We start from the raw sequence: 11,604 nt of genomic DNA on the forward strand, positions 1-11,604 counted from the left end.
GTGTCTGAACTTCTGTTGTTGTAGTATGTGGACTTCTATTCATTTCTCCCTTGCCTTGGAGTTATAGTGTCTGAACTTCTGTTGTTATATTGTCTGAACTGCCGTTGTTGTAGTATCTGAACTTCTGTTTTATGTCTCCTCTTGCCTTTTGAGTTATAGTGTCTGAACTTCTGTTTGTTGTTGTATCTAAATTTCTAATATTTTTTTACCATCCTTTTGTATTCTGCAGCACAAGCTACTGCATGTTTACCATCCCTGCGAATGTGATTGACCTCACAGGACGTGTCCTTTATACTCTTTTTGGTGAAGGGCGGCAGATGGAAGGAGACATAATGGATTATCTCATAAATTTGTGGAAGGATAAGCCGGAGACCTCTGAGATATTCACTAGTGCTGACAGGGTTGTACTTAGTCCCTACTTCATACATGTTTTAGTTCTTTGCACCCCTATCTCCCTTTTTTTGCCTTAGTTTTGTTGTAGTGGCATTTGGGAGGTGTTTTAATTGTGTTTTTGTGAATGCACAGTACTGCCTGGAGTATGATTTCTTCGGTGCAACAGTTCCAAAGTTTGATGCAAAAAAATTTGCTGGTCTCCTCCCAATGTTTGTTCGCAAGGAAGAAGACCTTCTTAACGCAAAGCTGGTTAGGTTTTCATAACTCTTGCTTTTTTTAATTTCATGTGCATCCTTTTGCTGAGTTTGTCAAGAAGTTTTTGTTCATGCCGGTTCTTCAATACATATGCTTTATAGTTTGTGTTCACCGGTCCTTTCATTCTTGGCAGGTTTTTTTGATACTATTCAAGCCAATTGGCACAATGGCGCACTACAGTGTGTATGTGGTGAATAGATATCGTGGGAGCATTGACATCCTTGATTCACTTCCTTACGCTAATATGGAAACGTCATGAACGAGTTTCCACGGAGACTATCAAAATATCGTGAGTGTTTCTTAGCCTGAACCTCCTTTCACATTCTCTTGTTTGACACGAAGTTTATTATGCCTTGTGTTGACAAAATATGTTGCTGTCTCTGTTTTGGTAATACTGCTTGAACTGACTATCATTTGGAAGTTAAACTTCTCCTATTTGTTTAGCTGGATCTTATGCAAGTGTCGCTTTTTATGTACCTGAACTTAACTATTTTGGTTAACATGTTTTTGACTTCATCTTATTTTGTTATTTCTGGCAGATCAAGAGATTTGTTGGGTTGCTCGAGGAGGTGTACGACAAGGCTGCGTACAAAGTGAGCAAGCAACCTAACTGGGTGACTATTGTAAAGAGGCCGACTTTTATCGATGTTCCAAAGCAGAAGAATAATGATTGTGGTTTCTTTGCCGTGAAGTTCTGCTCTTCATATGATGGCGATGAGATTGTTGAAGATTTTGGTGATGTGGAAGTATGTTCTGTCCTTGTTCTTGTCTCATCATCCTTTCATTTTTCTTCTGTGTTTTTGCTGAGATGCTCCTGCTGTGGTTTTAGTTATCCGTTACTAAACCATTGTTTCATTTTCTTTGTTTGCAGGCTGCTGCAGATGACTGGAAGGCTGAGTTCATGCACACTCTGATGTTTAGCGAGAAGAATGAAGTCATGCGTTCAGAGCTCCCTAAAGAGATCCAGTCCTTGGGCCCGTGAATTCGAAGCATTAGTTTCATTGTAGATTTGATTAGGTTTGATAATGATTGGAACGATTCCGTAAAGATTTGGTTGTAAGAATGTTTTAGTGATTTGTGTATCTATAGCTGCAGCACTATTACTTATGATATTGTGGACAAATGTATTTGGTGTGAAGAATGATTTGGCTTGTGAATTTCAGTGTACTGCATCGTTTTCAGTATCCATGTGTTGCACGTTTTTGTCCCAACAGGTGTACCTGAACTTCTCCTTCGGCTATGGTTGAACTGCTTGTTTTTTTGTGTTGTTTGTTTTTGGGCCCCAACATATGATCGTAGAGTTGAACTTATGCTTTGAGAATGTGGCTGGGCTGCTGGTTTCAGATGGATAGGATATTCTGTGTTGTGTAATGTATTGGTATTTTTCAACCCAACCAATATGTATCCTTTTGCATAGAATCTATATTTGTTTTTTTGAGTTTTTTCAAGTGCGAATGTATTTCAGCTGTAACTTTCTGCAAAAATATTCTCATACACTCCTTGACGTTTCTTTATCTTTTGTCGGCATTGTACATGAACTTCTGCACGTATCCAAGCAGAACTTCACATTTGAACGCGTTGTCTTAGGCTTGCTAACCTTAGTTCATACGGCGAAACTTTATTTTTTAAGCATATTTTTTCCTACATCGATTTTATATACCAGAACTTCTTCTGTAAGCTGACCTGAACTTCAAAACTGTATAATTATTTGCTGGTTGCTCTTTTATGGAATACAACACCAGCACCTCCTGCCATAATATACCAGAACTTCCACTGTAATCTTACTTGAACTTCATAGTGTATATTTTTCATTTTTGTTATTGCTTGCACTTTGCATTGAATACATCACCAGCACAACACTTCCTCTCATAATATACAAGGACTTCTGCAGTAATATTACTTGAACTTCACAATGTATATTTTTCATTTTATTACCGCTTGCTCTTTCATGCAATACATCACCAGCACAACACTTCCTCTCATAATATACCAGGACTTCTGCAGTATGTGTATATTTTTCAATTACTGCTTGCACTTTCATGCAATACATCACCAGCACTTCCTCTCATAATATACCAGGACTTCTGCAGTAAGCTTACTTGAACTTCTACTGTATAATTTCTTTGGAAGTTCAACAATAAAAGTTCAAGCAAGCTTTCTCCTAAAATACTGTTTTCTATAGTGGAATAATATTCTGCACATTGACATGACATAAGTTTGCATTGTGTTAATTGACCTATTCTAACCGTTCATCAGCCTTGCACTCCTCCTAGGCTTTGGTTGTATTGGTTTTTGCTTGACATGTACCTCTTCCTCTGCATCTTCCTCTTTCTCTTCCTCTTCATCATCCTCTTCCTCTTCATCATCCTCTTCCTCTTCCTCTTCATCGTTCTCTTCCTCTTCGTCTTCCTCTTCTTCGATGGTGTCTTCATCTTCGTCTTCCTCTTCATCTTCCACCACTTTCTTGTTGCTGGCTCTAGGTTTTGCTTTCTATTTCTTCTCTGTCTTTTTGCTTGTCTTTTCAGCATCTGCGTGCTTCGGGCATGTTTTGTTGGAAATATGCCCTAGAGGCAATAATAAATTGGTTATTATTATATTTCCTTGTTCATGATAATCGTTTATTATCCATGCTAAAATTGTATTGATAGGAAACTCAGATACATGTGTGGATACATAGACAACACCATGTCCCTAGTAAGCCTCTAGTTGACTAGCTCGTTGATTAATAGATGGTTACGGTTTCCTGACCATGGACATTGGATGTCGTTGATAACGGGATCACATCATTAGGAGAATGATGTGATGGACAAGACCCAATCCTAAGCCTAGCACAAGATCGTGTAGTTCGTTTGCTAAGAGCTTTTCTAATGTCAAGTATCATTTCCTTAGACCATGAGATTGTGCAACTCCCGGATACCGTAGGAATGCTTTGGGTGTACCAAACGTCACAACGTAACTGGGTGGCTATAAAGGTGCACTACAGGTATCTCCGAAAGTGTCTGTTGGGTTGGCACGAATCGAGACTGGGATTTGTCACTCCGTGTAAACGGAGAGGTATCTCTGGGCCCACTCGGTAGGACATCATCATAATGTGCATAATGTGACCAAGGAGTTGATCACGGGATGATGTGTTATGGAACGAGTAAAGAGACTTGCCGGTAACGAGATTGAACAAGGTATCGGGATACCGACGATCGAATCTCGGGCAAGTAACATACCGATTGACAAAGGGAATTGTATACGGGATTGATTGAATCCCCGACATCGTGGTTCATACGATGAGATCATCGTGGAACATGTGGGAGCCAACATGGGTATCCAGATCCCGCTGTTGGTTATTGACCGGAGAACGTCTCGGTCATGTCTGCATGGTTCCCGAACCCGTAGGGTCTACACACTTAAGGTTCGATGACGCTAGGGTTATAGGGAAAGTATGTACGTGGTTACCGAATGTTGTTCGGAGTCCCGGATGAGATCCCGGACGTCACGAGGAGTTCCGGAGGTAAAGATTTATATATGGGAAGTCCTGTTTTGGTCACCGGAAAAGTTTCGGGTGATATCGGTAATGTATCGGGACCACCGGGAGGGTCCCGGGGGTCCACCAAGTGGGGCCACCAGCCCCAGAAGGCTGCGTGGGCCAAGTGTGGGAGGGGACCAGCCCCAGGTGGGCTGGTGCGCCCCCCACCAAGGCCCAAGGCGCATGGGAGAGTGGGAGGGGGCAAACCCTAGGTCCAGATGGGCCTTAAGGCCCACCCTAGTGGCGCCCCCCCTCTCCTCCCCTTGGCCGCCCCCCTAGATGGGATCTAGGGCTGGCCGCCACCCCTTGGGGTGGGAACCCTAGAGGGGGCGCAGCCCCTTCCCCCCCTATATATAGTTGAGGTTTGGGGCTGCCCAAGACATGAGAACGTCTCTCTTTCGGTGCAGCCCTACCCCTCTCCCTCCTCCTCCTCTCCCGCGGTGCTTGGCAAAGTCCTGCGGGATTGCCACGCTCCTCCATCACCACCACGCCGTCGTGCTGCTGCTGGATGGAGTCTTCCCCAACCTCTCCCTCTCTCCTTGCTGGATCAAGGCGTGGGAGACGTCGCCGGGCTGCACGTGTGTTGAACGCGGAGGCACCGTTCTTCGGTGCTTAGATCGGAATCAACCGCGATCTGAATCGCTACGAGTACGACTCCTTCATCCGCGTTCTTGCAACGCTTCCGCATCGCGATCTACAAGGGTATGTAGATGCACTCCCCTTCCCCTCGTTGCTAGATTACTCCATAGATTGATCTTGGTGATGCGTAGAAAATTTTGAATTTCTGCTACGTTCCCCAACATGTTCTTGCATTATGTGGTTCATACTCCTTGCATATGCTACAAAATCTGGTGCTTGCTTTCTGTGGGTGTGGTCCCTTCTTTTGTTCTATAACTTTGGGATGCTGTTTTTGAGATTTGGGTTGCTTGACCTCCTCGGCATTGTTTCTTTCCAAGAGTGTTGGACAGGTCAGCTTGTTGTGTCCCGCAACCTGGTTGCACACACTACATTTCCTGTGTCCAAGTGGCACTCCATTCTCATCGAGCACGACGACTCTTCCTGCAGGTGGTGCCTTTATTTGAGCTCTCTTGTCACTTTTCTTTGCTGCAGAAATTTTCTTCATACCCTTTGTTTCAGAATACAGCGGCAGTTTCATCGTCTCTTACTGTCGCTGCTCCATTGATTGGCCATCACCGTGCTTGCATTGGTTGGCTTGATCGGTGGCGTTGAGCATTTCAGCTGCATAATAATGAAGGTTATCTTCAATTTCAGCGTCCTCTTCAGCCATCCTTTCGTCAACATCTGCTTGATTTGCTGAATGTATTGCATCAAGCTCTTCCACGAGCCTCTTGAGAACATAGTAGGCTCTGTCATATTGCTGGTCACATGTCATCGCTTTCTTGTTAACCATCAAATTTAGTTGCAGCAAGATGTCTTGCTTCGATAGTCTTGAGCTGCCATCCGATGCGGTTGTGTTGTAGTCCCTTGTATCAAAGGTTGGTTGTGATTTTGCAGTCTTTGTGTACCGTTTGAGGATATACTTGTTTGGAAATTTGTCAGGCTTCAGGTAGTCCAGTATGTTCATGATGTGAAGGCAGAACATGCCTGCATTTTGTGATGAATGCAGAATACATAGTTTGTGAGCCAACAATGAGTTTCATAAATTTTGATATGATACTACTAGTTTAGCTATTTAATGAGTTTGTTTTTTCGCTCACCTGTGTGTCCAGAGCTTGCATTCACACTTGTATGTTTCATTCTCTGGGTCTGCTACAACCTGGAATTCATGCTTTGACCAGGAAAATCTTTCTTCATCATCATGCCCAGGCTTGTTATGGTAGTACACAAGGTACTTAGTGGGCTTTGCTGTACACTTTGCGCGAAATAGCGTGGCTTTTCTCATCCTATTCCTCATCTCGGTGTACACGGCTCTCGTGTACTTGATAGACATGTCTTCCTCGTAGCCGTAAGTTGTTTTTGTCACAGGATTGGTCTGCACATGTCAAAAAGTAAGATATTAGTCGAAGCAGAGTCATGTGTTTCATTTTTTTAAATTCAAAGTGCACATGTTGAAGGTAAACAGAACATGATGGGGGTGTTTTTTTGTCATCATACCATGCTAGTCATTGTTTGCTCGTTCTCCTTCTGCATCCGAGTTTGTATGCAAGCATTGACCCGCCTAGCAAACTTGTGTAGGTTCTGGGTCCCCTTGACAAACCCTTTCTTGAGCACGTGGTTCATGCTCTCGCTTCGTTGTGTGGAAGTCATTCTAGCACAGAAAATGTTCTTGTAATATGCTGAAATCCACATCTTCCTATAACTCCAGAGCTGCATCATCAACTGGTCGTTCTCCAGGTTGTACTTGTGCACGAGTTCAGCCCAGTCATCTTCAAACTCTGTTGGCATCAGCGGCCAGTTTAATATAGCTGTGAACTCCTCTTTGAATGTTTTATACTTTTCGTACAGCAACGCGAGGTATTCCGTACTTCTTCATGATGTGCCAATGGCATAGCTTGTGGACGGTGTTTGGAAATGATTGTGGTATAGCTTTCGCCATCGATGGGCACTGGTCTCCATGAATAAAAAAAAATGAAACTTGATTCTTTTTTGCACTGATGGTGAACTCATGTTGTACAAGTACTTGAACTTCACATCTAGCAGTATGGCTATCTAAGAATGTCACATGTATTTTTTCTTACAGCAGTGTTGCTGAACTTCTGTGGTACCAGTGCTTGAACTTCACAGTTAGTAGTAGGACTAACTAGTAGTGTCACACTCAAAATTTTTCTTAAAGCAGTGTTGTTGAACTTCTGTGGTAGCAGTGCTTGAACTTCACATAAATAACTATATTTTTCTAACATGTTACATATATTTTTCTTACAGCTTTGTCCTTGAACTTCTATGATTCATGTATTTGAACTTCACATTCATAACTAATTTTTTTTCTAAACATGTGACAGATAATTTTGCTTTCTTGTACTGCTAGTTGGACTTCTGTGCTAACAGTGGTTGAACTGTATTCTTTACATTATTTTCAGACAAAACCAATGTACCCAATACAGACCCATAGACTGAAAAGATGATGAACTTGAAGAGGTTTTTTTTTGAACTCACCTGTTAGAATGCAAGTTGGGTGCTTGTTGTTCATGCACCGTACAAATGTATCGAACAACCACTTGAATGACTTTGCATCTTCGTATCTTATCAGGGCAACAGCAAATATCGTTGAGTGCAAGTGATGGTTTGTTCCAACAAACACTCCCAGAGGTATATGAAATCTGTTGGTCTTGTAAGTTGTGTCGAATGTTACGCAATCGCCAAAGTCTTGATAGGCTCCTCGGCAGCTTGCATTGGACCAGAAAATGTTTTTAATTGACTTGTCCTTGTCCACTTGGATGTCATAGAAAAACTCATCATTGATTGCCTTCATGTCTTTGAGGAATGAAACAAGTTTCAATACATCATCCAAATCATCTTTCCTTGCATTCATGGCTTTCCTGCAAATCACGTGCAAACATGCATTTGTTATTTTTGCTAGCAAAGGGTTGTGACCTAGGATGCTATTTTACATTGCAGTATGTGGATGTTTGAATACTTACTGGTTTAGTAGGTCTCGTCCGGTCATGCTTAGGAAGTAGCTTCCATCTTCATTTTCAGATAGCATCGACATGATTGTTGTGGGCTTGACATCATGGTACTGCAGGAGCTTTACGTACTCCAAAATAGTGGGGTCATAATTCTTGTGTGAGTGCAAAAATACTAGCATGTCATCAGTTTGCATGAGTTTGTGATTATGATTGTACTCAATGTCCACTGCCACGCATGTGTTATCCTCCTGCACCTTCACCCTCATTCTTGCATTGCAGCCTGTCCTCTGCGATGTTTTGTTTCGCTTCCTGTTAGCCTCTGAAACAGAAGATGTGTGTATCCCTTGGAAGGCGCAAACAAAATACTTGTGGTTGTCATTTCCCCCCGTCTTCCTGATTCCAAAACCAGCGTGTCTGGCGTATCTGTTATAAAATTCCCTTGCTTTCTCTACATCTTGGAATCACATCTTTAGTTTTGGTATTAGATAATCCGGTAGATCCGGCGTCTGCAGAAAAAGAAAAAAATAATCTAAACGACATGTTAAAATGCAGTTTATGAACTTGTTATCCTAGAGGGAGCAGGAAATTTGCAGATAATACAAGATGCGTATATAAATATTTTTTGTTTCACTTACGTGTGTATATGATCGCAACTCCACCGGTGTCTGCTGCTGTCCCTCTGGGATGGGGCATGGCGGAGTAATCATAGCAGGATGCAGCAGTGGATCACGAGGAGGAAGGAGGGCTGAAGATGGCCTGTCTCTTGTTTGCGTCCTTTTTGCTTGAGGTGGTTGTGGAGGTATTGCGATCCTGGTCTTGGTTTGCTCTTTTGTTTTGTGAAGAAATCCATCTACCTTATCTCCCGTACAATTCCGACTTGTAGCAGCAGCAGCAGGATCCAACGGTGGTAGTGTGCAGAGCACCCTCCTCCGTGTGTGTGTTCCTGTTGGATTTGTCCTGGGATCCGGTTTAGTTGCTTCGCTTTGGCATTGATGAGGCACACCAGGATAACCTCCAGAGTTACACGCAGGACTTGAGCTAACCCCCTCCTCCATCGGTGTGCTTGGGAGTCTGCTGGTGGATACAAAGAATCCGCGGGGGATTTCCGGCGTCACCCAATTAGGTGGAGGCGCAAGGTTGTGCGGATAGGGCTGTGACCCAGCATCTTGGAAGTCTCCATGTGTTTCGGGTGTCATCCATTTTTTTGTCTGGAGCAGGTTGGTAATGCTGTTGGTGCGTTTGGGGTGTGACCCATTGAGGGGGTGGTGCAACGCGTACAGGCTTTGGATTGTGTACTTGCTGCTGGGAACTTCTAAGCTTCTTCATGCGTCTCTCGTCTTGCTGACATAAAAGAAAAAAATGTCTATTAGCACACAAGTTACATCTGCCTATACCTTTGTAACTGAACTTAGCATTATTCACAGCCTAAACTTCTCATATAAAAGTGGTGTTCATGTACATATTTTTTCCCTAGGACAGGCATCACACTATGCACTGAGCTGAGCATCTGCCAATACTTTTGTACCTGAACTGAGCACCCTTCACAGAATGAACCTCACATCCTGTTAATTCTACACTATTTGATTACTTATATGTACCTGAACTGAGCACTCTCCACAACCTGAACTTCTTGTTTTGCAAAGGGGAAATACCGTCTACAGTTAAAAAAAATCTGAACCTTCATGAGTTTGAATGGTTGAACCACTAGTGCATACCAACGTGACCTTCATGTGAGATCACATGCATGTTCTATTTTCCTTTTGTTTTTTTTAGACAGAACCAGATATATACCAACCTGAACTCTAACACACTTACTAGTTGAATTTCACATGGCTTTTCATATGTGAATGCAGGCAGATTTTCTAGTGTTTTGTAGCCTGGACTGATGCTCACACACTACCTGAACTTCACATGGCTGTAAGCAGGCAGATTTTAAAAAAGTTTTTTGTAGCCTGGACTGATGCTCACACACCACCTGAACTTCACATGTCTGTAAGAAAATAACAAACAGAAGGAAGAAGTTCAACCATACCCTGGCTAGAAGTTCGGCCAAACTTTTTCCAGCAGCTGATAGGCCACCTTGTGAGCAATTTGTCGGAGAGCTAGGAGAGGAACCGCATGGCAATCCATATCTTGCATAGGGCGCGAAGTTCATCTGCACGAAGCAAGAAGGTCAGGCAAGGGAAAATTGAAGAAGAAGGCGACAAGTGGGAGGAAGTTCATGTACCGTTGCTGGATTTGAAGGCGCCGCCGATGCCGCCTCCGCCGCGGAGTTGCTTCGTTGGTCGCGCCGTTCGCCGTAGCTTCCGTCGAGGCCGTCATCTACTCTGCCAAGGCGTCGGGCGGTGAGGATGGAAGGAGGATGTGGCTTCCGGAAGTCCATGGCGGCTTCGCCGCGTCTAGGCGACGCGAGCTCCCTCGCGCCGTCGCTCGCTCGCCCGCGCCGGTGGTCGGCCAGGAGGTGGGACGGAGGGGTGGCGGCAGATCCGGTCAACCAGGCTCTGGAGATGGGGGGAGGCGGTGGATCCGGCCAGCCAGGAGCTGGAGACGGGGGGGGGGGAGGCGGCGGATCCAGCGAAGATTGACGGTGACCATGGGGGGAGGTCGGGGATCGAGGGGAGGAGCGGCGAGGAGGGGGCTAGGGCGGCTCGGGATCGGGATCTTGTCGGGGCAGCCTCGGGATCCAGTGGATCCTGTCGGGCGGGCCAGCAGTTCAGAAGTTCAGGAGGGCCCTGTCGGGCCCTTATAGGGGCTGCTGTGATCCAAATAACTATTCTAATCCTGGGATTAGAATAGTGCTGTCCTATATATATGCCTTTAAGAAGCAAACAATGCACAAGCGTTGTCGTCGCCTCATCAAGTACCTTGTGTTTTCACCCTAGAGAGAGTCCAAGATCCCAAAAACAATGCCTTCGCAAGACCATTACCAGGTACAAGCAATAAAGGCCAGACCTTGGGCTTTCACGTTGGAGGTCGCGGCTCCGTACTCAAAAAGCACCCCCAGAAATGTTGTCCACTTGTGTTGCCGCCCCCTCCTACCAAGGCCGCCGCTCCAAGTCTTCAACACCCGACACACGGGAAAAAACCTATGCAGCCATTCTTCAACTAACCAAAACTCCTCTCCACCATTACAAGTCTCCGTTCGCAGCCACCATGACTTTCTTCATCACTGTCAACGTCGTGGAGATCTATACTTAGACATTTCACATGGCGTCGGCAAGACAGCGAAGCTTCGCGCAACACCCTCATGAAGCCTTTTTGTCCAAAGACGAGGGCTCACCCGACCAGATTAATTCCGATCTAGATATCCAGTGGCACCATGCGCCAAAGGCTGAGATCTCTGAGAGGAAGACCGAAACCCGTCGGTGTCCAAATCGAGGAGGCCAGCATGAAGCAGATCAAAGTTTTGAAGCTCAAAAAATAGCAAGGCCGGCCACTGTAGGGCTCCCCTGGATCTCGATGGGCCAGATCTGGGCAATGCCCCCCACCGGCCGCCACTAGCCCAGGCGAGAGCCGCTGCCTCGACGGGCCCTCCACAACCGACATGGAGAACCAAAGATCGGCTGCCTTCGAGCTCCACCTAGCTGCGGCGCGCCCTAGTCCAGCGTTGCGCCCCTGCCCGGGATCACTGGCCCGCGCCAAGCCCCCACATGCGGAGAGGAGAGAGGGCCCCGCCGTCTCCAGCACCAGCCCGTGCAGCACAGACTGGTGGTGGTGAGGGAGGGATTGAGTCCGTGGACTCTGCTCCGGCGGCTTGGATTTTCCCCTCGACCGTTCGCAGGAACGACGTGAGGGGAGTCACGTCTCGTCCAAATCCATGACTAGGACTTTACATGCACATTACCTCATCGC

At 45.3% G+C, this 11,604-nt stretch overlaps 1 protein-coding gene across 1 annotated transcript; it reads right to left on the reverse strand.

The window, feature by feature from the left end:
* Window positions 1-5,327: 5,327 nt before the first annotated feature.
* On the reverse strand, window positions 5,328-10,135 carry LOC141025990 (protein FAR1-RELATED SEQUENCE 5-like). The gene is made up of 8 exons (XM_073501932.1): window positions 9,980-10,135; window positions 9,031-9,093; window positions 7,765-8,039; window positions 7,543-7,662; window positions 7,280-7,365; window positions 6,281-6,561; window positions 5,909-6,158; window positions 5,328-5,770 (listed from the first exon to the last, which is right to left on the reverse strand). Exons 1-8 carry the CDS (start codon window positions 10,133-10,135, stop codon window positions 5,328-5,330), a joined length of 1,674 nt encoding a protein of 557 aa, XP_073358033.1.
* Window positions 10,136-11,604: the final 1,469 nt, after the last annotated feature.

The sequence above is a fragment of the Aegilops tauschii genome, chromosome 6, assembly GCF_002575655.3.
Source record: "Aegilops tauschii subsp. strangulata cultivar AL8/78 chromosome 6, Aet v6.0, whole genome shotgun sequence".
Taxonomy (NCBI): domain Eukaryota; kingdom Viridiplantae; phylum Streptophyta; class Magnoliopsida; order Poales; family Poaceae; genus Aegilops; species Aegilops tauschii.

Bases quoted from the DNA above. Each gene is read 5' to 3' on its own strand.
- LOC141025990 (XM_073501932.1), bottom strand. From the start codon at position 10,135: ATGGACTTCCGGAAGCCACATCCTCCTTCCATCCTCACCGCCCGACGC. The intron at 9,094-9,979 runs GTACATGAACTT...CTTTTATGTCAG, and splicing joins CGCCTTCAAATCCAGCAACG to CAAGACGAGAGACGCATGAA. The intron at 7,663-7,764 runs GTAAGTATTCAA...CGTGATTTGCAG, and splicing joins GGACGAGACCTACTAAACCA to GAAAGCCATGAATGCAAGGA.